Source organism: Tasmannia lanceolata, unplaced genomic scaffold (genome assembly GCF_043159265.1).
Source record: "Tasmannia lanceolata isolate RefF3 unplaced genomic scaffold, GAP_Taslan_0.1 ptg000008l, whole genome shotgun sequence".
NCBI classification, from domain to species: domain Eukaryota; kingdom Viridiplantae; phylum Streptophyta; class Magnoliopsida; order Canellales; family Winteraceae; genus Tasmannia; species Tasmannia lanceolata.
Genome location: NW_027518685.1, coordinates 36373513 through 36400453, shown reverse-complemented (window position 1 = coordinate 36400453; position 26941 = coordinate 36373513). Strand labels below are relative to the sequence as shown.

The window sequence follows — 26941 nt, the reverse complement described above, 5'->3', positions numbered from 1 at the left end:
GCCGAAATCTAGTAAAAAAATTGATTCAATGTGAATTTCGTTTCGGCCTTGGCCAAAACCAAAATATTTCGGCTGAAATGTTCCGAAATTTAAAACATTGCTCCTAGTTATCCAGGTTGCACAGCTAGCTTTTTCAAAGTAGAATTCTCAGCTCTACCTTGCTGGTTCATTTCAGCAACTCTGAAAAGTCATATGGACAGATACCTGTAAACCCTCTCATTAGTGGAGCAGCAAGAGCTTTTTCATTCATGGAGGATAAACCCCTCTCGAGTTCAAGTCACTCAAACAGGTGGGATATATTTCCATTGCCAAGTTGTTTGATATAATAAATTCAATGTGGGAACAATAATAATTGTTACTCATTTTCGAAAAAAAAATAACCAATAATAATTGTTACTGGTTCAGTCTCAGCAGAGAACTACAAACCGTTACAGGGTCCTCAATGTACTGTTCCTACCAAAACTTTCAGTCTCCCTTTCATGAGAGACTCACCGTCTTCCCCTGCAAATGAAACTTACTGCTTTTTTCTAGCTGCACCCACAAACAAACCGAGGATATGTCAAAGTGGCGGTATTGGATAACTTTTCACATGTATAATCTCATACTATTTATAAAGAGTTAAATGTGAGCATCTATGTGAAATGTCATAATCCCCTGTTCTCTTTACAATTCCGAGTGAAAATAGGTGCATACCCCTCAATTGAAAAGGAAAAATAGATAATGATCCAACATCTTTCAAAAAAATAATTTTTCGCAATACTAAGAGCATTGTAGATGTCCGAATTTGGATTTTGGGTCTTCTTGTGGTGAGGAATCAGAGCTTTGAATAGTAGACAGATAATAAATAAAAAAGTAAATGTTAAATAGGCAGAATTCAAGAGATTGAGGATGGTGTCTTCGAATGAAAGCTTACAATACGGTGAATTAGAACCCAACAAATATACGAGCCCTTGAATGTATAAAAAGCTTACAATAGTAAAGATGGTCTATACAATCTAGCAATCAAAACAACAAAAAGAAAACTTCAACAGTTCCCATCAATTTGGTACAAAAGATATCAACAACGCCAGAATGCATAGGAGATTGAACGTTTAATGCTTACTAATGCTTCAGTGAATAAATGCACAATTTGATCACCATTTCTTAGGAAAGGTGTATCCGTTACTTATTATGAAAAAAGGTGGCAAGAAAACTTCGACAGAAACCATCAATTTGGTAGACAGAGATATCAACAATGCCAGATTGCATAGGAGATTATGAAGTTTAATGCTTCCTAGTGCTTAGTGAACAAATTCACAATTTCTTCTCCATTTCTTAGGAAAGGTGTATCCATTACTTGTTATAAAAAAAAGGATGCCAATGCATACTGGTGATTGATTGTTACAATAGAAATGCATGTACCCAAACACTAGCTTATCACAAAACCACTCGAGAATCTAATTCTTTCTAATTCTGTATGTTTAGATGCTTGAGTGACCGAATGCGCCATGCCCAACATGAATAAGATACCAATACTCATAGCAAATACTTACTCGTAGCAGATACTGCAGGGATACTTAAAGGAAAATGATATCAACGCTCCAATGTTTTGATATTTCCGCTCAATTTACTTGTCTTTTAGTATTTATAGGGCTTGTGAGAGCTTTTTGGGAACTGTAATGAGCTTTTTGGGAACTGTAATAACCTTTTGACAGCCCTTTAAAAACTTAAAGACAACAAAGTTGAGAGGAAATATCAAAACATTGGAGTGCTGAAATCATTTCTCTACTTATATTTATGCTTATCATATTTCAAACATATGTCACTCTTTGAATTAACTAATTTTTTTTGCCTGTTTGTATTGCATATTTGCAATTACAATTCAAGTGTGTGACTAATAGATGACATAATCAATATATTATTAATCCCATCTTCTATGTTAAAATTTAGTTAAGTGCTCATATTTGTGATGTGTTGCAAAAGAGAGGTGCCTTTCAAAAAGGTGCATTCTATGCAGATATGAGGACGAATCAGGTAACCATATATTTGTCCAATGAAAATGACCTCTTAAGTGTGGTAATTTGTGCTCAGATGCTTTTTGTTGAAATGGGTGCTTACTAGATCTCTTGCAGAAGTGACACTAACATTTAGTTCACTCGGTGAGGCAAAATCTGTGGAGAACTACTACCTTGGCTTTAATGTGGGCTACCTAGAAAGAACATGATGGTAGGATCTTTGAAGAGTAGTATCCCTTGGATGTTGCGACATCCAATATACAAGAATCTATTACTAGATGGGCTTTATTTAATAAAGATACTTGTGGGTAGGGAGATGTTTGAGAAAGAAGAAGGAGAGAGCATGGAGTAGAAAATCAAAGGTAAAATTTCTTGTTAGGTGGAAATCCACTTCCCCTAATTCAGTGCAGCTTAACTTCAATGGAAACTCCCAGGGAATCCTGGTCCTATGGGCATGGGTAGAGTGCTGGGAGACAAGGTTGGTGCCATTATGTTCTTTTTTGAACCCATTGGGGTAGATGATTTTATTGAAGTGAAAGCCGTGTTATTAAAAGGTCTTAAGCCTGTTATGAATAGGCAAGATAGACAAATTTGCGATGAAGGGGACTTTGCAGATGTCATCAAATGGGCCTCAAATGGGTGCTGTGGGGTGTGGAGATTGGCTAATTTCATCTCGCACATCAGAGATTTCTGCAATCAAGCTTTCATCTCCGCCCGCATTCCTACCTCCAACAGTGAGGTGGCGGACAACCATGCTAAAAGTGGCACTAGTAGGGTTTCCCTAATTGCATTGAATATAGCTCCCACGGTATAGTTGGGGTTTTATCCTTTTCAGAAGAAGAAAAATATGGATGTGAGTCACCAATTTCTGGTTTCCACATTTAATCTTCGGACATCGCAGGAGATTGATAGACAACAACATAGTTAAGCCAGCAGTGGACAGCTTATGACAACATTTCTGTATACATATGAATTCTTATAATCATTCATAGAACTAAAGCAAGGGATTTTTGCAGAACAAATTTTCCCTTGTCCTATACTGCAATCTTAGCCAGCAACAACAGGCACGAATATCTGTCAGAGGTTTCCAACTATGTCACAAATATCTCCAAGATTTTCAAAATATAGCGATTTTATCGCGACATTTTGATAAAACAACAAAATCCCGAAATAATCTCGAGAATTTAAAAAATAAAGTGGTATTTTCATGCAACGCGAATATATCATGATATTTTTACGAAATTTTTTATTTTACATATTTTTTCTTAATTTATATACTTTTATTTATTTTTAAATATTTTTATTTTTATCGGTTTTTTCCCGATAGAAACCCAAAAAAAACAGAGGTATGCTAAACCAAAGGGCGCCCTTGCATAAATCAGCTAAAAGGGTGCCCCCATTAGTGCAACATCACCAACTGCATTTATAATGGCTACAAGTCAAACGAGACCTAAATGCACTTTGGTGACGTTGCACCAATGACAACGCCCTTTTAGCTGGTTTATACAAGGGAACCCCTGAGTTTAGCATTCCTCAAAAAATTAATACATCCCGAGATTTTCCTTTCCCGAGAAATTCCCGAGAACGATATTTGTGACTTCGATTTCCAACAGTCCCCAAATCATTTGCCATGGACTCAAATTATCATTTCAGAGTAAAGATCATCATATATATACCTTTTGTTTCAAGTGTGAGAGAGCATCACGTTTTGAGGAGAAGTTGGAGAAGACAGAAGGCAATTGTTCCTCAATAAGTACTTTCAGCTGTTTTATTTTAAGCGACTGACCGGGAACCTGCAATAAGCACAACATGTTAGTTGTCAAAAGCAATCTTTCAAACTAATTAGAAGCCTTGCATGTTTACAGCCAGCACCTGACTAAGAAGTCGTTTACATAGTCTTTTCAGATTCAACTTTTGTTCATCATTCTTTCCCACTTCCAATCCCTCATTGTGTTTTCGTTTAACAGAACCACCGGGATCTGCAGAATTTTCCCCATCACTGTCATCAAAAGATGTTTTCTTTCCTTTCCAATGGCATCCAGCAACCTTCTTGGGTCGATCCTTGATGCCAAGCCCCTGCTTTCCTGTTGTGGCTTTATCCTGCAGAGTGAAAAAAAAAACACTACTGGTGAAATATGATTCTGGCCGTTAAACAAAATGAAAGCTAATCTGAGACTGAATACGTGAAAAGAGAAGATTCAATATATATATATATATATATACACACACACACACACTAGTAAAAACCCCGTGCGATGCACGGGCAAACAAAGAACTGTACGGACCACATCATAGGTTGATCCAAACCGTCCATGTGATGGAACACAACATCAATAGGTTGTGCCCGTAAAATCATTTCCATAGGCTGATATATATATATATACACACACTAGTAAAAAACCCCGTGCGATACACGAGCCGACATAGAACTGTACGGACCACATCATAGGTTGATCCAAACCGTCCATATGATGGAACACAACATCAATAGTTTGTGCCCGTAAAATCATTTCCATAGGCTGATCCTAGCCCTCCAATCTATAGAGGTTTCTATAATATGTTGTTCCTCTTAAGGTGCCCGGAATTCATCAATATTTTGAAAGGTGTCCTGAATCCGTAGTATTATGTAATATGTTAACAAAAATCCGTAGTATTATGTAACATGTGCACTCACTCCGTAATTTTGCAAAAACAAAAACGCCACCATGTTTGTCCGCCTTTTTTTATTAAAAAAGCATAAAGGAGGGGGTAGGATTGAAATTATGTGGCTTTAATGGGTGCCTTCATTAAAAAGCATAAAGGAGGGGGTAGGATTGAAAATATGTGGGTTGAATGGGTGCCTTTGTTAAAAAAAGTAAAAAAAAGTGATGTGTAATTCTATTAGAATTTTGGGAGAAATTCAAATAATTCTCTCCTTTTCTCTTCTGCTATATATATATATATATATATATCTCCCAAATGGATTATAAATTTGTATTTTGTGCAAATACTATCCCATGATCCATTACACATGTCCCCTCCATAGCTAAAGAATAGAGACAAGACATGGAGGCGTAAGTGGTCATCAACTTTACTATTGTCTCACCAAGAGTGGAGCTTTGGGGAAATAATATTCACTGAGATGGATGGCTGTGAGAAGGATAACATAAAATTGCCTCAACCTAATCTGGGAAATGGGAAGATAATTCCAGGTCCCTAAAACTTACAAAAGCCAAGCTCTGGTGGTGATAATAGCATTTGATTAGAATAATAGATACAAAGAGAAACCAAAGGAAATTATAAGTTGAGAAAAAAAAAATTTCTTTTTGAAATGGTAAGTTTACAAAATAATTAATTAGTAGAAATTGACAAACAATTTCAAATGCATGATTCCATCGAATGCAGTACACAACTGCGCATTTAGAAATGATTAACATTTAGACTGACATTTCACCTCTTAAGCTATCCACCAACTTCATTTTTCCAATTCCATCTCAAAAAGCGATCACAAACAATTTGAAATTCATGATCCCATCTATTATAGTACACCACTACAATAAGGATTAAATACTTCGTTACTTTAAAAAAAAAAAAAGGATTGAATGCTTAATGCTTAATATACATAGGCTGATATTTCACCTCTTTATTAAGCTATCCATCCCCTTTAGTTGTTAAATTCCCTCTTAAAAGATGCTTTTTTGAAATGGCATAAATGCCTTTTGGGGGGTTTTATCATACTAGAAATGGGGAGAAGAGGAAGATTAAGACGACGATGATGAGCGCACACACACACACACACACATATATATAGGGAAATTATTTCCACACTCCAATGTTTTGATAAAGATGCGCGAAGCATCTTGTTGTGTAGTATTTAAAGGGCTTAAAAAGCTTTTTGAGAACTGTAATATTCTACTGACCACCCCTTAAATGTTACACGACAAGATGCCTCGTGCATCTTTATCAAACATGGAAGCACTAAAATCATTTCCATAAATATATATATATATATATATATATATATAACTAAAATCATTTCCATATATATATATATATATATAGAGAGAGAGAGAGAGAGAGCATGTTCATTGCCAAACATTTCCCCATAACTACGATCTCAATGGGGGCGTGGGTTTTCTTCTATTTGTAGATGACTCACATTTTTCCCCTTTGGCCTCTTTTGAGAGAGCTCATCCCAAAATGTTCTCTTCTCCCTAACCATAATCTTAACCAGGATGTGTTTTCTTTCTCTATTGTGGATGTGGGTTTTCTTCGTCTTGCATACCCTTTTTCCTATTCCTAATACCCTTTTTGAGAGGACTCATCATCATACCCTCCTAGAAAACCACCATCATTTGGGGAGATGTGGGTTATCTTCCTCTAATATGGGGATGTGGGTTATGGGAATTTAAAAACTAATGGGGATGGATAGCTTACGAAAGGGGTAAAATATTGGCCCACGTGTATTAAACATAACCATTTAATATGTAATGGAGTAGTGTTCTACATTAGATGGTATCATACCTGCTTTTTGAGATGGCTCATCGTCATGCCCTTCTCCCTAACCACCATCATTTTGGGGGATGTGGGTTTTCTTCCTCTAATAGGGATGTAGGTTATCTGCTTTGCAAAGGAATTCATTTTTTTCCCTTTTGGTTAAACTTTTTGTTGGGAAAAATTAGGTTACCAATGGTCAATGTGATGGGACCCACCTCAAGCCTTCAAAGCCATATGCACCTCCCACAAAACAGGTATGATACCATCTAATGTAGAACACACTCCATTACATATTAAATGGTTATGTTTAATACACGTGGGCCAATATTTCACCCCTTTCGTAAGCTATCCATCCCCATTAGTTTTTAAATTCCCACTTAAAAGATGATTTTTTTTAAATGGCATAAATGGCTTTTTTTGGTTTTTATTGTACTAGGTAAAGGGCAGAAAGAGGAGGAAGATGATGATGGCGATATATATATATATATATATATATATATATATATATATATATATATATATATATATAGAGAGAGAGAGAGAGAGAGAGAGAGAGAGAGAGGACAAGTTCATTGTCAAACCCTTCTCCCTAACCACCATCTCAATGGGGTGTGGGTTTTCTTTGATTTGCAAAGGAATCCCATTTCCCCCTTTTACCTATTTTGAGATAACTCATCCAGACATTGTTATCCTTAACCACCATCTTAACGAGGATGTGAGTTTAGCTCATCCCGACATTGTTTTCCCTAACCACCATCTTAAGGAGGATGTAAGGTTTCTTTCCCTAATGGGCAAGTGGGTTTTCTTCGCCTTTCATACGCTTTTTCTATTCCTAATACCCTTTTTGAGAGAGATCATTGCCAAACCCTTCTACCTAACCATCATCGCATTAAGGATGTGGGTTTTCTTCCTCTAATAGGGATGTTGTTTTCTCTTCATCAAAAGACAATAATAATAAGGATGCGGTTTTTTTTATTTGCAAGGGACTTTATTTTTTTCCCTTTTGGTTAAAGTTTCTTATTGGTAAAATTAGGCCAGCGACATTCAATATTAAGAGACCCATCTCAACTCTTCAAAGGCAGCATGTTATATACACCTCCCGCAAGCATGCATGACAGCGAGACGAAGAAAAAATGAATGGTGAGAGAGAGAGAGAGAGAGAGCGAGAGAAAAGTGTAGTTTAGTCACTTTAGAAAAGCTTTTACAGGCATTGTTTTGAAAATCTTATGATTTATGGTTCGATTTACGATTTTTAGGCAAAACGATTTGAATCCCATGATTGAATCTTAATTTGTATGAATCTTACGATTTTTTATTGAATCTTACGATTCGATTGTAAATCATACGATTCATACGGATTATGCAATATATCCAAATTAAGTTTTGTATAAAAGAAAATATGTCTTTCTTTCAAAAGACCTCATTTCCTTTCTACATTACAAGAAGCCTTTGAAATCCCTCTCATTAGAAGGAAGAAGACAGAGGAGGAGTAGGACTTAGAACCAGTCGAGCACAAAGCATTTGTTGAGGGCATTACTCACATCGAGGTGGGAGTTGAGGTGGAGACTACCATAATAAGGACAACATCGATCCCGTCTTTTATGATTGATATTTGTCATTTGATGTTTGAGATTTTGAGAATTGATATGAACATGTGTCTTTTTTTTAAGATTATTAACCAAGATGCATGGGTTTGGATAGATGATTAGTATGTGTCAAGTTTATCAGTAAACAATTCCTATACGATATTGAATGCTAATCATGGTAGTTTATGTTTGAATTAATGAATTCGGATGAAAAATGAATAATTGGCTCTTTTTATTCTTTAATTTTTTTATAATTTTTTATTATACATATTATTTTATATTTTTGAATGAATCTTACGATTTACAATCCGATACGATTCAACCCCCCGATTACGATTTATGATTCGATTCCGATTTTCAAAACATTGTTTACAGGAATAAAACAAGAAAGGTGATAAAAATGACTAGAAAAGGGGTTGGAAAAATAATTCACTTTAATACACATTTAGTATCTCGTGCTCTGATTCATACATTAGAAGTTAGAAGTTACTCTATGATATGTTGATATTTAAGATAATATATACAAAACACCCCTCATTAATTTAAAAAAAAAAAGATAAATTGAATTTGGATTAAAAGAAACCAAAAACTCCTTATTAACAAAAAAAAAGACTAAGAAGGGGGCCTTGTCTAACCCCAGCTTAATCATCATAAAAAAAAAAGATAAATTGAATTTGGATTAAAAGAAAATCAAAAAATAATATTAATTATATGATGATAAACAAGAAGCTTTGATGTTAATCAACTAACATTTTGACATTCTTATCAATTATTATATCTCGAGTCTCCATCAATGACACACGCTAGCTTCTAGGGACGATACTTACCTTTTAATGCACAATTAATAGCGTTAGAGGTGTCCCCTTCCAACAATCAACTTCCCATATAATCCTGAATTGAAGATGCTTAACTATTGCACAACAACAACAAACAAACAAAATAAATTAATTAATCAATTAAAATAATTGAAGATCCTAAATCCAAGAGAGCTCCAACCATTTGGCTAAAAAAACAAGTAAAAGCCCTCCTTTATTGTCCCTAAACACCCTCCAAGCTGTACAAGTACTAGTTATCTATCAAACTCCCATCAAAGTAGAGTTTAATAGAGTCCTGCAAGGACGGTTCTAACGAACAGCTAATACTTCCTTTCTTGGTCGTTTATATACTTTCATCCAATTACTATCTAGTTGCTAAGATTTGACACCCAAAAGCTATGTACTCACTAAAGCCCACTATATCACCATTTTCTTGGCCTTCCTTGCTAATCTCTCTACCAATGATGCACCTCACAAAAAATTGTCATTTCTTTCATTATTAACATCCACCTTTATCCTGCAAAAAACGGCAACCCTATGGCAAAATGGGAGCACCCCACACCTAGCGGCTCAGCCAAATTTGAAGCTGTTAACTCTAAAAAATATCCATGTGGTGACCTTTAACCCACAATGCAACTCCTCGGTCCTACAATCGACCTAAATATCCACTTGGTGACCTTTAATCCACGATGCAACTCCTCTGGCCTATAAATCTCATCCTCATTTATATTCCTTTAAAGACTTAAGGACTATGACTCTCCCACCCCCCACCTCCCAAAACTTTGTCATAGCAATTACTAACTACTTGCCCTATTCCAAAACCACACCTAAAGGCCCAGGTAAACAAATATCCTCTAAAACCCACTCAATCACCGATCCCAACTTCAATCTAACACCTTAAACATATCTAATAATTCACCCACGAGCTTTCAAACACCCAAGCCATTACTGCTGACTATGTCGCCCAATTCCAATCCTAACCCCCCCCCCCCCCCCCCCCCCCAAAACAGCGCGTGCCGCGAGATAACTTAGTCTTCCTTGAATCTCCATAAGCATTTACAGTGAAGAGCCACATGTCTTTCTTCGATTTTGCCTTCCCAATGTTTGCCTCGCAAAACAATTGCTAATTGGATACAATTTAGATCAAAACCCCTCCCATTTTTGAGAAATCATTTGGATCCCTCCAATCTATTCATAACTGAATAAATAGGAAGATCAGATAAAATCACCATGATGAGCATAAGGGAACCACCTAAAGATAAAGAACTACTTCCATGTAGTCAGTTTTTTCTCCACCCTTACTAAATCCAGGCCCCACAATCATTTGAAAGGAATCTAAAAACCCAACATGAACCCCACAAACGAGATAAGCAAGGTTTCTATTTGGTACCCAACACCACTGCAAAGCTTCTACTCCACGCCCACTAATAAAATATTGCTTTGCTAAACCTTACAGAAGACACCAACTTGAACCATCTCAATATGTAATTCAAGTTTATTGATTGTCCAATCTAACCAATCATAAAGATCAAAGCATCATCAGCAAATTAGAAATGCGAAATTAATGGCAAAACATTTCGAATTTTAAAAACTTCAATAAGACCTAATGGCACCACTCCCCTAAACAATGCTTGAAGCCTCAACCATTATCATAAATAGAGAAGAGAACAATTCCCTTGCTTCAAAAGTTCAACCCTCAAGTGCTTACAGAATAACCTATAGGACACACATTGAAAATATTTGAGAACCATCCACTGAAATACATGATTTTATCCAACTCCTCCACCTTTCAATGAAGCCCATTATTCCATGGAAATAACCCATGAAGGTTCAATCAATGTGCTCTTATTCTTTCTCCATATTGGAATTAATAGATGTTCTTAATATTAATGTATTATCTAGTTATGGATACACTACAACTGACATACTCTTAACTCCCTGTACACCTTAGCCTCCAGCATTTGCAACACTCTGGCTGAGTATAATCTGCTGCACATGTAAAATCTTTGGACAAATATATACAGGTGAGGGTAAATACTGAACTTATCATAATCAAGGCAAATACCAGCTGAATCAATCTAATCAATAAACAAGATGAATTGAGGGTTCGACCCTCTCACCGCAAATACGATTTTCCCTCTCAAAAAAGTAATTTGTAAGATTTTTTCCCTTTCAACAAGAAGAAAAATAATACATGAATGCTGACCTGACCCATTACCATGCTTAGCCAACTAGTGTATCATGCATGTGCATCATATCAACCATAAAATTTACACTTAGGCTCATTTTGCAAATAAAATATACAAGTAAATGCAGGGCCCTAAACTGTCGTCTGTGAGAGAATGCATGTGGTCTCAACACACCATGTTCTCCTAAGGATCTAAATTTCAGTTTCGGTACAAAATTACGACTGAAATATTGTAACATCACTGAAAAATTTTGGTATTTTTGTTGATATTTTAGAAATATCTTTAAAAAACCCGTTCTTTTCTTTTCTGCAAGTGGAGTTGATTTTTGTTAGGCTTTCTGTCGAAAAAGTTCCATGTTTCGCATATTTAGACCAAAAGATAAAAAAAATCCCAAAATTTCAAGTGAAATCTAGTATTTTTCCGAATTCAAGTGGATTTTGTTTCAGCAACAACCGAAATTTAAAATATGTGTTCTCCTAAACTGGAGCAGTGGAATAATGGATGAAGCCACTAATATCTCCATATATGACTCACATATAAGACATGGAATGAACAAGGAAAAAGAAAAGGTAGGGAGAGATATAAAACCCCTATGACAAAAAGTGATGATAACTTGATAAGTAAATACGGCCAAAGGTATTAACATTGAATTACAGGAAACTGAAAGAATTAATTTCAGCAAATTTGAGTTACACAAATACAGAGTTTTCTCACTCTGTACTCCAAAGAAGCATATATTCTAGATAGAAAGTTTGCTCATTTTTTATTTGAAAAGGTAACTGATTTATTGAGTAAAAGAGTTTGCTCAATTTGTACTCCAAAAAAGCGTCTTCATCATAATTTTTAACAAGAAAAGGAATGACTACCTGGACAAGGTTATAAAGATTTTCTTGATCTTCTTCAGCAAATGTAACCCTCTCGTCTAATGCATGCACTGTGGGCATGAGCGATTTTGCTCGTAGAGATTGTGCTCCAAGAAAACCTCCCGATATAAAGCCCTGTTTTTGGCCCCACCATTGGACTGAAACATCTGTATCTGCAATTGTCAAGACATACACAGATTTCATTTCAAAAACCACGAAGTAGATACAAAGTATGCTATACTGTCTGGAGGCGGCATGAAAATTAGATGTTACGAAGTAAATTTCATGACTACTTGAAAATAAAAATCGTACAATTTACTAGAAACAAAGAAAACCCAATAAAAAGACCCACAAATCATACAACTCAATAGATGAGAATGTACAATACAAACACCACACAAAATGATACAATGCGGGTGCAAGAACTAAAATTTTTTATATGTAACCAAACAAAAAAAAAAATCAGTTCCTGCACCCGCAAAATAGATGTGAAAATCGCCATTCAAAAAAATAATAATAATATATATATATATATAGTAAAAAACCCCGTGCGATGCACGGGCCAACAAAGAACTCTACAGACCACATCATAGGTTGATCGAAACCGTCCATGTGAGGGAACACAACATAAATAGGTTGTGACCGTAAAATCATTTCCATAGGCTGATCCTAGCCCTCCAATCTATAGAGGTTTCCATAATTAAAAAAGCATAAAGGAGAGGGGGTAGGATTGAAATTATGTGGCTTTAATGGGTGCCTTTGTTAAAAAGCATAAAGGAGGGGGTAGGATTGAAAATATGTGGGTTGAATGGGTGCCTTTGTTTAAAAAAGTCAAAAAAAGTGATGTGTAAATTCTCAAATAATTCTCTCCTTTTCTCTTCTGCTATATATATATATATATATATATATAGAGAGAGAGAGAGAGAGAGAGAGAGAGAGAAGGGTTCCTGAGGTGGAAGTGGCGCTACCTTATATGAGGTGGCGCTCGCAAAACATAAGGGGTCCACTTTGTTTGGATGATCCAAAGCATTCATTTGATAGGCCCTCACATAGATAGGGTGCCCACAAAAAATCAACTTCATAGGATCATCCTAACCCTTCCATTTGTGGAGGTTAAAATGGATGGGTATAAACCTCCATAAATCTAAACCTCCACAAATGGAAGGGTTAGGATAATCCTATGGACCTGAATTTTTGTGGGCATCCTATCTATGTGAGGGCCTATCAAATGAATGCTTTGGATCATCCAAACAAAGTGGCCCCCCCCTTACAAATGAATGCTTTGGATCATCCAAACAAAGTGGCCCCCCCTTACGTTTTGTGAGAGCCACCTCATATAAGGTAGCAACACCGCCACCGCCACCTCAGGAACTGTTTACTTATATATATATATATATATATATATATATATATATATATATATATATATATATATATGAGTTAAGTGAAGCTACACATACGTGTAGCTAACTTAGCTACACCAACGGCTTAAAATACAATGGGCCCACATTGTTTGGGTGATCCAAACCATTCATTTGATAGACCCTCACATTGATAGGGTGTGCCCAAAAAATCAGCTCCATTGGATCATCCCCACCCTTCAAACTGTGGAGGCAAAAATGGACAGATTTGTGAAGGTTTTTACGCGTCCATTTTTGCCTCCACAAATCGTAGGGTTGGGATGATCCTATAGAGCTGATTTTTTGGGCACACCCTATCTATATGAGGACCCATCAAATGAATGGTTTGCATCACCCAAACAATGTGGAGCCCACTGTATTTTAAGCCGTTGGTGTAGCTAAGTTAGCTACACGTATGTGTAGCTACACTTTTCTCTATATATAAAGAAAAGTGTAGCTACACATACGCTGTCCATTTTGCCTCCATAGTTTGAAGGGTGGGGATGATCCTATGGAGCTGATTTTTTGGGCACACCCTATCAATGTGAGGGTCTATCAAATGAATGGTTTGGATCATCCAAACAATGTGGGCCCACTGTATTTTAAGCCGTTGGTGTAGCTAAGTTAGCTACACTTATGTGTAGCTTCACTTAACTCTCTCTCTCTCTCTCTCTCTCTCTATATATATATATATATATATATATATATATATATGAGGAAACTGTTGGTGAGCTTAAGCTCACCAAACTTATGGTGAGCTAGCTTGCCCAATCACATGGGGGCCCACTTTGTTAGGATGATCCAAACCATTCATTTGAAAGTCCCTTACATAGATGGGGGGTGTACCAAAAATCAGCTCCATAGGATCATCCTAACCCCTCCATTTGTGGAGGACAAAAATGGACAGACACAAATTTGCCCCATTTTTGTCCTCCACAAATGGAGGGGTTAGGATGATCCTATGGAGCTGATTTTTGGCACACCCCCTATCTATGATAAGGCCTTGCAAATGAATGGTTTGGATCACTCCCCAAAATGTGGGACCCATGTGATTGGGCAAGCTAGCTCACCATAAGTTTGGTGAGCTTAAGCTCACCAACAGTTTCCTCATATATATATATATATATATATATATATATATATATATATATATATATATATATATATATATATATATAATGGGTTATGTTAGATATTGGTTGTATAAGACCTAACATAGATAGGGTCTTCTCCCTAAGAAATCATCTCCATAGGATCATGGTAAGCGTTGATTTGTGGAGGTTTAAAATGGACGGCTAGAATGGGTCCATTTTGTGCCTGTACAGATCGAATGGTTAGGATGATTGTATGGAGATGGTTTCTTAGGAACACCATATCTATGTTAGGTGCTATGGAATTAATGGGTTGGATGAGTCAAACAACATGGTAGATGGTGTATTTATAGTGGGTAGCTCAGATAGATTATCTGAGATACCGTGCCCCCTATATAGAGTCTCTAAATAGGATGGGTGCCTATGTTGTTTGTTTGGGTTCGGTTAGATATTGGTTGTATAGGACCTAACATAGATAGGGTCTCCCTAAGAAATCATCTCCACAGGATCATGGTAAGCGTTGATTTGTGGAGGTTTAAAATGGATGGCTAGAAAATGGGTCCATTTTGTGCCTATACAGATCGAATGGTTAGGATGATTGTATGGAGATGGTTTCTTAGGGACATGCTATCTATCTCAGGTGCTATGGAATTAATGGGTTGGATGAGTCAAACAACATGGTAGATGGTGTATTTACAGTGGCTAGCTCAGATAATCTATCTGAGCTTGAGCTTAGATACCGCGCCCCCTGCATAGGTAAATGGTATCTGAGCTAGAGTCTCTAAATAGGATGGGTGCCTATGTTGTTTGGGTTATGTTAGATATTGGTTGTATAGGACCTAACATAGATAGGGTCTCCCTAAGAATTCATCTCCATAGGATCATGGTAAGCGTTGATTTGTGGAGGTTTAAAATGCACGGCTAGAAAATGGGTCCATTTTGTGCCTGTACAGATCGAATGGTTAGGATGATTGTATGAAGATGGTTTCTTAGGAACACCCTATCTATGTCAGGTGCTATGGAATCATGGTTTAAAATTCCGGTTTCAATACCGGTTTCGGTCCTTGGGAAAACCGAAATTCCAAAATTTCGGTCAAAATTTGGTAAGAAATTAAAAAGAGTACTTAATTAATTTCGAAATTTCGGACCGAAATTCTAAAATTTTCTAACAATTTTTATTTTTTTTTAAATGTCCCAAAAACCATGTATGGAATCAATGGGTTGGATGAGTCAAACAACATGGTAGATGGTGTATTTATAGTGGCTAGCTCAGATACCACGCCCCCCGCCCCCTGCATAGGTAAATGGAAACTAAGCTCAAGTCTCTAAATAGGATGGGTGCCTATGTTGTTTGGGTTATGTTAGATATTGGTTGTATAGGACCTAACATAGATAGGGTCTCCCTAAGAAATCATCTCCATAGGATCACGGTAAGCGTTGATTTGTGGAGGTTTAAAATGGACGGCTAGAAAATGGGTCCATTTTGTGCCTGTACAGATCGAATTGTTAGGATGATTGTATGGAGAAGGTTTCTTAGGAACACCCTATCTATGTCAGGTGTTATGGAATTAATGGGTTGGATGAGTCAAACAAAATGGTAGATGGTGTATTTATAGTGGCTAGCTCAGATAGATAGCTTGAGCTCAGATATCACGCCCCCTATATAGGTAAATGGTATCTAAGCTAGAGTTACTAAATAGGTGGGTGCCTATGTTGTCGGGTTATGTTAGAAATTGGTTGTATAGGACCAAACATAGATGGGGTCTCCCTAAGAAATCATCTCCATAGGATCATGGTACGCGTTGATTTATGGAGGTTTAAAATGGACTCCTAGAAAATGGGTACATTTTGTGCCTGTACAGATCGAATGGTTAAGATGATTGTATGTAGATGGTTTCTTAGGAACACCCTATCTATGTCAGGTGCTATGGAATTAATGGGTTGGGTGAGTCAAACAACATGGTAGATGGTGTATTTATAGTGGCTAGCTCAGATAATCTATCTGAGCTTGAGCTTAGATACCACGCCCCCTATATAGGTAAATGGTATTTGAGCTCAAGCTCAGATAGGTTATCTGAGCTAGAGTCTCTAAATAGGATGGGTGCCTATGTTGTTTGGGTTATGTTAGATATTGGTTGTATAGGACCTAACATAGATAGGGTCTCCCTAGGAAATTATCTCCATAGGATCATGGTAAGCGTTGATTTGTGGAGGTTTAAAATGGACGGCTAGAAAGACGGCTAGAAAATGGGTCCATTTTGTGCCTGTACAGATCGAATTGTTAGGATGATTGTATGGAGATGGCTTCTTAGGAACACCCTATCTATTTCAGGTGCTATGGAATTAATGGGTTGGATGAGTCAAACAACATGGTAGATGGTGTATTTATAGTGGCTAGCTCAGATAATCTATCTGAGCTTGAGCTTAGATACCACGCCCCCTATATAGGTAAATGGTATCTGAGCTAGAGTCTCTAAATAGGATGGGTGCCTATGTTGTTTGGGTTATGTTAGATATTGGTTGTATAGGACCTAACATAGATAGGATCTCCCTAAGAAATTATCTCCATAGGATCATGGTAAGCGTTGATTTGTGGAGGTTTAAAATGGACGGCTAGAAAATGGGTCCATTTTGTGCCTATACAGATCAAATGGTTAAAATGATTGTATGGAGATGGTTTCTTAGGAACAGCCTATCTATGTCAGGTGCTATGGAATTAATGGGTTGGATGAGTCAAACAACATGGTAGATGGTGTATTATAGTGGCTAGTGGTTTCTTAGGAACAGCCTATCTATGTCAGGTGCTATGGAATTAATGGGTTGGATGAGTCAAACAACATGGTAGATGGTGTATTATAGTGGCTAGCTCAGATAATCTATCTGAGCTTGAGCTCATATACCGCGCCCCCATGTCCTCAGAAACCATTTTCTAATATATATATATATATATATATATATATATATATAGAGAGAGAGAGAGAGAGAGATGGGGGGTCTACCAAAAATCAGCTCCATTGGATCACCATAGGGTGTCCATTTGTGGGGCCAAAAATGGACAGATACTATTTGTCCACAAATCTGTCCATTTTTTGTCCCACAAATGGACACCCTAAGGTGATCCAATGGAGCTGATTTTTGGTGGACACCCTATCCATGAAAGGGCCCATCAAATGAATGCTTGGGATCCCATCAAAAATGTGGCCCCATCCTGTTTATGTGCTCGAGCGCAGAAACCATATATATATATATATATATATATATATATAGAGAGAGAGAGAGAGAGAGAGAATAGAGTTCCTGCGCTCGAGCACAGAAACAGGGGGATGGGGCCATTGGGGGGTGGGGGGGGGGGGGGGGGGGGGTGATCCTAACCATTCATTTGAAAGGCCCCATCATGGATGGGGGGCCTACCCAAAATCAGCTCCATTGGATCACCAAGGGGTGTCCATTTGTGGGGCCAAAAATTGACAGATACTGGTTGTCCACAAATCTGTCCATTTTTTTGCCCCACAAATGGACACCCTAAGGTGATCCAATAGAGTTGATTTTTGGTGGACACCCTACCCATGAAAGGGCCCATCAAATGAATGCTTTGGATCCCACCCAAAATGTGGCCCCACCCTGTTTCTGTGCTCGAGCGCAGGAACTCTATTCTCATATATATATATATATATATATATATATATATATATATATATATATATATATATATATATATATATATATGCGAAAATCAGAAGACTAAGGATGCAAAAAAATAAGAATTAAGAACTCTAAGCTCTACAAAAGTCATGCTGGAACATAAAACGAGAATATGTTTTAGAGAAATGCAGCTTGTAATTGCTAGTTTGTAGCAAAACATCACAAAACACATTGTGGTCTGTAAAGCTTCATTGCATCTGTACTAGTTACAAAAGAAGCGGTACTTGGTACTGAAGGATTGGAGGAAGAAGAGGCATAGAAAGAACCAAAGTATCACTTGCAATCACCAAACCCTATCACCTTTCACTTAATATTTCAATCACACACAACTTTGTCAAGGCTTTTATTTTAATAAAAAATAGGTGCATAGACCAATACAAATGTAGATCATGTTCATAACATGTATATCTATATCTATAACAATCAAAGATTAGCATGTGTTAAATAAAATAAAAACTTTAAATCAAAATGAATATTAAAATAAATAAAAAAACAAAAGCATACATAACTTCATAGAGCTAGCCTAGTAGAGGCATAAAACAATCAAACATACATTACATATTTAAATTTATCATTAAAAGATGAAATATTGTGAGAGAAAAAAAAAACATACATATCAAATGAATCATGCATGATTTTGATGTATTACAACTAATTTATAAATAAGAGAGAGAGATAGAGAGATAAATCACAAATTTTGTGAATCCGATTTTGATCCATGGAATTGGTTGAATCTAGTATATTTATATTAATTTAGGTCATACAACCTTAAACCAAATAGACTAAAATACCTTTTAAATGGCAAAAAGAAGAGAAGAAAATGAAGCTCAGTGTATTCAGTAAACGGACCCCATATCGGTCCCATATTAGTCATATCAGCACTGTTTCGATCGATAAACCTTGTAATTTTTGTAAGCAACAATGAAGGTTATAAATTTCGGTTTCGGTTTCGGTTTCGGTCATCAGCGAAAGGGAAAACATTTCGGTTTCAGTACGAAATTTCAGTCGAAATCTTGTAAAATCACGAAAACATTTCAGTACGAAATCACAGCCAAAGTCCAGGCAAAATTTATCGCCACTGGTTTTTATTTTGGGATTTGCTAGGGTCCATCACAAAAGGCATTTCGCGGCTGGTCTGTCGCATTTCAGACCAGCCACCTTGTGAATGGAGACGAAAGCTTTTGTCTCCATTCACGAGGTGGCTGGTCTGAAATGCGACAGACCAGCCACAAAATGCCTTTTGCGACGGACCCAAGCAATTCCCTTTTATTTTTTATATTTTGTCGTGTTTTTAGAAATATCTTAAAGGACTCATGTGGTTCTTCTCTTTTCTGCGAGTCGAGTTGATTTTGTCGAGGCTTCAGTTGAAATATCAAAATTTTGACAGAAACATTGCTTTTTATATGAAAAGTTGCATGTTTCATATATTTCGATCGAAACATTAACGAAATAACGATTTCGGACAAAATCTCAAAATTTCATGTGAAATCCCAAAATTTTGTAATTTTCCAAATCAAAGTGGATTTTGTTTTGGTGAAGCCGAAATCGAAATATTTCGGTCGTTTCATTTCGTTTTAGTTGAAAGTTAAAACCATGGCAATGATACAAGCGAGTCCATATTGTATCAAACCCCGCTGATACAAATATTTTGTTTTGGTGAAGCCGAAATCGAAATATTTCGGTCGTTTCATTTCGTTTTAGTTGAAAGTTAAAACCATGGCAATGATACAAGCGAGTCCATATTGTATCAAACCCCGCTGATACAAATATGTATAGGTCGATACATATGCCGGATGATATTTCGAATCATGCTTCCATATCACCCTAGCCCTGTTCAGATAAAAAAATTAAGGCTATGAGAGCATCCTATAATGCTTCTAACTCAAACAGTTGGCTTGTATGAAGAATACATTGGCATAAAGAGCATCACAATGTATCATATTTGCAAATAGGCACGGCAGAAAGTAGTAACGCAGCTTGAAAATGAACCTCTGTGCAGTGTGGTTACTGCAATTGTAATAATACATATTACTCTAGGCAACCAAAGCCACATAAAGTAATGTATAAATATAACAACAGTAGACGTACATTGGAAAGAATTACTATATCAAAGATAAAATATACATATCAACATGGTCATAATGTTATATTTCACAAGTTACCTTTCACATGGCAGATATGAGACTCTGGTGCCTCTGGCAACTCCAATTCAATGACCTGATCAAGATTTGTTTGTATATCCTCCTCAAGCTTATTGCCCTGATAATGACATACCAGCAATAACTAAGAGCTAACAAAAGTTACGGCAGTGAATAGTTCCACACAATCCTAAAATGACAATTAGCTCTCCAATCTACGAGGAATGGGAATTTTTTCAGTATAATAAAAATAACATGTTTGGATGCAGTAACTCTTAATATAAAATTTCTAAAAGCAAAAAGGTAACATAAATGGGAGAGAATCAATATTTTAGGTCATATTACATACTTAGAAAATGATTACTGAATATTACTATCAAAACAACTAGGTGAAGAATCAATCATGATTTCATGTATTATTACCAATAACAACATTCTTCTTTTTTTCTGTTTGCTTGTAGAATAACAACTATATCAGGGAGCATGAAAGGCGTCTAGAAGATATTGTCAGATTGAAAAGTCCTTACTCCCATAAGCATATTTATCTCATTCTTGGTCAGAAAATATAACAGTTGATCCACGGAGCACCAAAACAGAAACGACAAGGTGTGTTCGGCCCATTAACAAAAAATAGTAGTGCCAATATCAGTAGCCTACATATACGGTATACAATAAAGTGTCATAGCCAAATGATTAGTAATGTTGCTTTAAGATATATATTCATAACCACATGTCATATAGTTCTAACTTTATCTTTAAGCAATAATAACATATTGTATGGTTATTTATCTTCGGCTACATTTGAAAAAATTGGAACGAAACATGTCATAGGGTTATGATTATATAAACAAATAAATCATATATGCTAATAAGTTGTCAGTTATTTATATTATACAGGTATATAGCATTAGATAATAGTAAAATGGCACGTACAATGCACAAACACATGGACGGATGAATCCTCAATCTGCAATATCATCAGCTGAACCGCACTATGGATTGCTAACGGCTAAGCTTGTCATGATTGGATAATCATAACCCTCTTTGACGTCAATTAGAGACAGCTTTAATTATGAAAATTCTAGCAGTCTCTTGGCACATTCCCAAAAAAATTCCTAGGATAGATAAGACCAAAGTAACATAATATCTAGAAACATAATTTGGACTTTTGAGAATCCTTTTGATGCTCTTAATAAAAAAATATTTCATATGTTTATCTGGGAAATTTGCTCCTGCCATTTCCTGCAAACCACTAATTTGCTCTCTGTACAACTCCAGCACTACTTTATCTCCATTATTTTGCACGAGTTGTGCCTTGCTTCTAGGGATCCAATTCCACCTGCGCACATTGCTTTTCCTCATAATTTCATAGGGCCGATATTGCATGCCTCACTAACTAGAACCTAAATAATTCCAAAGACGATTACATCCCATCAGGTCTCATAACACTTCACAGCCACTAGAAACACAGAAATGACTCAAGCTGACACATATGATATGAGTAGATACAAAATTATGTGACTGATACATAGACATATACTAAATATTGACTGAAGAAAGAAACTCCATTGTGCACCCAAGTGTCAACCCAGTCTAGTATATGACAGGCCCAAGAAACCCAGAAAGCATATTTATAAGAAGGGAAATGATAAATGCGCCCCTTTTCATCAGTTGGGACACCCAGCTGCTAAGTTGTAAAATCCGTTTCATTCGCCGTTTCGTTTTGGCACCCGGAACGGAATGCTTTAGTGTTTCGGCCGTTTCGTTCTGGTTTTTGGTCGAAACTTTTCGTTATGCTTTCCAAAGGGAATTTTTTTTTTAAATAGTTTAAAATATGAAAAAATGCAAAAAAAATCAGAAATTGTTAGAAAATTACAGAAGTTTGAAAAGCTTAAAAGAAGATAAGAGTAGATCTTAGTTGGTGGGAAAGTGTGTAAATGAAGTTTGTAAGAGAATGGTGAAAGAGAAGAGTGTGGAAAAACAATGGTTAATGGGGTATATATAGTGGTGTGAATGCTTGTGGATGTGAAAAGACGGAAAATACCCTTCCAACAGCTATAAAACAGTCATAAACAGTAATAAAATGAGGGTAGAATGGTCAAAAATCAGTCCCAACGGCTATAATGGCATTCCTGTAATTTTTTTATTTTTTCCTCATTTTCAAACAATTTCGGTCGAAACGGAAAGAAATCCGGAACGAAATGAATTCGAAATCCGGTTTCCAGACCGAAACCGAAATTTCGGCCCATTTCGGCCGAAACGAAACGAAATATACAACTCAGCCCAACTGCATTGTACATGGCAATCAGGTCACTTCTTTCCTTCAAATGTGAAGTACATCAGCACCTTTGCAATCATAGAGACACTGTAGCTGGGTGTCCCAAATAATGAAAAGGGGTGCATCTTTCATTTCCCTTATACGAATAATACCCAAAAATGTGATACACTGATGCATCAACAGAAACACTATAAAAATCTATTCTTAGTACATTCATAGTCCGGAAAAACAAGATAATCACATAAAGTGCAGTTACTTTTTGAGCAATAACAAATTTTATTTAAAACCAAAGCTCCAGGGATTAAAAACTTGATTGAATAAAAGAAGTTCATTGCATTGACCATACTCAATCAAGACTATAATCAAGGGGCTCAATGTCACAAAACCTGATCAAGTTCTCAAAAAACTTAATTCAGTAAATGAAAAAGTCGATCAAGTAGTCAATTGATATTCAAGTTGACTCTGACTCAGACCACATCATGTCCGACTAGTATTCAAGTTTTTAAACCTTGGTCCTAATATGCTTCTCCCTGAGTGTACTACAATGGTCTCCAATATGGTACTGTTTAAGAAATGAATTGTCCTTGCACATGGCTAGACAACGAGTCCCATGTAACCATAGCAAGAAGCAAGTTACACCAGTGAAATTTCACAAAGTCTCCTCCAAAATTAATCAAGAACAAATGGACAAGAGGGGAAATAACCTCCAAATCAAATCAAAGAGACAGCATCCATGTTCCATAAGTGATAATTTCTAGTGTTCCAAAGAAAATCACAAGACATTAGAAAGACTGATAGTTCAAAAGATTGAAAATGATTTGTCTAACCTTAAATTGGAAATGTGTACAAAAACACACATTTTTGCTTATCAAAGCATACGATTCAACATTCTGAATAAGTTGATAGTTTAAACAATTGTTGAAAAAGGTATATGTGTACGCCTCGAGACCATGTGTAGGAAAAGCAAATCTGATGAATATGCCTAAAAGCCCAGTGCTCATGAGGTATACATTTTTTCTAGTGAGGCATATATGAGACAAAGACTCTCAATCAAGAAAATAGAGCCTCATTTCGTTTCTTAAGCCCTAATAACTGTTATTAAGGTCAAATGGGTAGGATGAAAAATTTTAAAAGACTTATTCAGCCCCCTTTGAGACTTTTACCCTATCTATGCTCACTGTTTGTTGAAGGAGGTTTTTTATTTTTTTTGCAACTACCGCAAGTTGTAATGGACTTTTCTCATCAGGTGTTATTTGATGCATTTTTATTAGAAAACAGCCATATCGAGTGAGACGCAAATAGAAGCCCCATTTGCCGCCATTCTTTCTAAATGGGTCATGACTTGTGAGATTCATGCCGCCAAGTTTATGCGTTGCCTCATGAGAGGTCCAGAGTCCAAAAATGTTGCCACACATCTAACATAGTGAGGCGTTATGCATCAATGAGTTGGCAAAAGCTACATAAATGATAAAATGACTTTTAAAGCAACCGACCAAACTATAAAGAAAGTATCCAATCGATTAGAGAGTCAGAAAATTACAAGAATCTCTTGAAGATCCTTCGTCGAATATGCATTGACAAGCTTCCCTCTCTCCCTCTTCTTGTATCTAGTAAACATCTCAAGTATATCAAAATACACACATGATAAAAAAGAATAACTGCTAGAAAAAACATCATGCGCAAAGTAAGTAAGAAAAAAAAAGCAACTAGAAGAAATTTTACTGACCTCCCCTGTGGACGAGTTGGTTTAACTGCTGATTCCTCTTTAGATATATCGTTTGAGGTATCTACTTGAACACCATCCGTCTCTGCAACTGGTAAGAATGAACTCTATCCACATGAGACGGAATAATAAAGAAACCATAACCATGGTTTTAAATTTCAGCCGAAATACAAAAATTTCGGATTTCGGTTGGGACCGAAACCAAAATCACCAAAATATGAAGTTTCGGCCAGAATCCAATTTCAGCTGAAATTTCGGGAAAATGTGATTTTTTAAGTTTTTTTCGAAATTTCGGTACATTAATGAAATTTGCTTTTTTTTACCGAATTTCGGCCGAAATTTCGGTTTTGACTATGTTCAAAACCCAAAACTGAAATTTAAATCCTTGACCATAACCATGGTTTTAAATTTCGGACCGAAATTTCGGATTTTGGTGGAGACCGACACCGAAATCACGAAAACCCGAAACGGTATTTTACTTCGGCTGAAATTTCAGAATTTCAATCGAAATTTCACCCAAAAAACATGTTTTTTTTAATTAATTTAATATTTCACTGATATTTCGGTCAAAATTTAATATTGAATAAAATATATTTTTCTTTGTTTCCCCGGATTTCGACCGAAATTTCGAAATTTCAGGGATCCGAAACCAGTACCGAAACCGAAATTTTAAACCATGACCATAACATCAGCCTCTTTTACCTTACCTTCATTATCAGGTTCCGCCACTTGCTGACAATTAGGAAAAGGCATGCATAAAAAAATACAAACTAGTCAAGCAGTTGCAATATGCCTCAAAACAACTCCAAGACTAAGTGAAAATAGCATTTTCCTGAAGATGCTAACAAGTAAATCCTATCTGGCTATTTGCATAGTTTATACATTTCAGAAGAACACCAAAGAGAATGTTGAATATGGCATTACCACTTTCAATCTTTTGAGAATATTGTCAAATTGAGAGGTATCAAATGTCCAGTTGTTAGCAACCTTATCTAAACCCACGCCTGTCAAAATTCAAACAAAATAGCATGATAAGTGACATTCATGCAAAGAAAATACCTCAAAATTTAACGATTAGCTAGCGTGAAAAACAAATACTGATAAAAACCTGCAGTGTCTTGCTTGTTTTTCACTTTGACATATCCCTTAATTCCTTGCTTGTCTTTCCCAAGGCCTTCACCTTCTTCCCATCCCTAAAGAAGATCATGTAATGCATGAAACATCTAAAATGATTATAGTAATTTCTTCTTTTTTCGTATAACAACTACAGTATCCTGATTGAGGGAAAAAGTTAAACAGTAAACAAATACGGGTTCTCTCAGTAAGAGATTTCTTACTAGAGCATAGCTAGCATTTATATGCAATGGTAATATGTATCAATACTAAAGAGTATGTTACATTGAAGACTATCAAAAACTATATTTATAATGTATGTGCACTAAGTTTAACTTGATTTTCTAGTGTATGAAATTTCAACACATTGATGGATAGCTTAATTTGTAGACCCATTCCCCAAGGAACCATGGAGAATGCTGCCTGGTCGAAGATAAAGGATTCTAAGCATCACTTTTGATGCTCGTATCAACTTCACATTGAAAGTTAATGATTAAAGGTGATCCAACAAATGCTACATAACAGTTTAATCACATCTCCAGGAGCTTCACGGGTATGACAGAGAAGTACTCCTTTAGATATGTAATAAATGACCTATCACATCCTACCACCACATTTCAAAGGCTTGTGTGCACCCATGTGGTAACTATAATCTAGATTGGTAACTAAACCTTGGAATCTTGCTTCAACATTTCCGCTGCATATTTTGGCAATTCAAGCCAGCTTCACCTTGTGTCGTTCTCAAGGTTTTTACTCATTTCAATTCAAATGATGGAACAGATCATTATTAATAAAAAAAATTACCAGTTAAAGACACTCAATTAGCAATCACAACACCAACATCAGCCATGGATGAGTACGCCACAGAATTCTCCACATAACAAAGTTGAAATTTTAGAATTATTCATTTCAATTGGTTGTTCACAATTTGCTACGTAGTGATGGTCATGCAGGCAATCCCAACTTTCAAATATGTTGCAAGAATTCAAAAGCAACCAAAAGATATAAATTAACTCCATGCCGATAGGAGCCATGTTAACATACATATAGGGAGCCATTTGTATACAAGGAATTTATAATCTAGGATTGTAGAATCCTGAATTTTACAAGCTAAATCTTGGATTTTACAAGTTAAAACCTGGATTTTAAATCTGTAAATAAGGTGTGTCACCACTCAATCTCTTAAAATCCAGGTTTTCACATTTTATTTTGACCTAATGGAGAGAAAAATCTCTGAAACTGCACACGCCTAAATCATGACAACAAAAACCCTTTCTTTCCGACCCCGTGACAGATTTCGAATGCAAAGTTGAAATTATGATAGCTCAAGGGTATGAAGGGCTTGATGGCCAGAAAAAAAAAAAAAAAAAAGATGCGCAAACAGAAACTTAGGGATGGCAAAGTGGTAGATTTTTACCATTTGTTTCATGAGGCGAAAAGCAGCGGACTGCTTTGCGACTCCAACGTAGCATAGGGGAGGTTCTGGTGCGGCCATGGCTGAGGATCTTCTCCTCTCTTCCAACTGCGAGAGGAGAAAAAACGAGGGCTAACAAAAGAAGGGGTTAGGGGTTTT

The 26941-nt window shown here is 36.3% G+C and overlaps 1 protein-coding gene across 1 annotated transcript; it reads right to left on the bottom strand.

The window, feature by feature from the left end:
- Positions 1 to 277: 277 nt before the first annotated feature.
- LOC143885297 (D111/G-patch domain-containing protein) lies at positions 278 to 26941 on the bottom strand. Its single transcript, XM_077389403.1, has 11 exons — positions 26786 to 26941; positions 25364 to 25448; positions 25180 to 25259; positions 24963 to 24987; positions 24259 to 24346; positions 24073 to 24139; positions 20279 to 20375; positions 11927 to 12096; positions 3867 to 4094; positions 3671 to 3787; positions 278 to 531 (listed from the first exon to the last, which is right to left on the bottom strand). The coding sequence occupies exons 1-11, from the start codon at positions 26861 to 26863 to the stop codon at positions 478 to 480; spliced, it is 1089 nt and encodes a 362-aa protein (XP_077245518.1). The 5' UTR covers positions 26864 to 26941; the 3' UTR covers positions 278 to 477.

Coding starts and splice junctions, on each gene's coding strand:
- LOC143885297 (XM_077389403.1), bottom strand. CDS start 26,863: ATGGCCGCACCAGAACCTCCCCTATGCTACGTTGGAGTCGCAAAGCAG. Junction 3,788..3,866: donor GTAAACGACTTCTTAGTCAG/GTGCTGGCTGTA, acceptor TGCTTATTGCAG/GTTCCCGGTCAGTCGCTTAA. Junction 532..3,670: donor TCTCACACTTGAAACAAAAG/GTATATATATGA, acceptor TTGTGGGTGCAG/CTAGAAAAAAGCAGTAAGTT.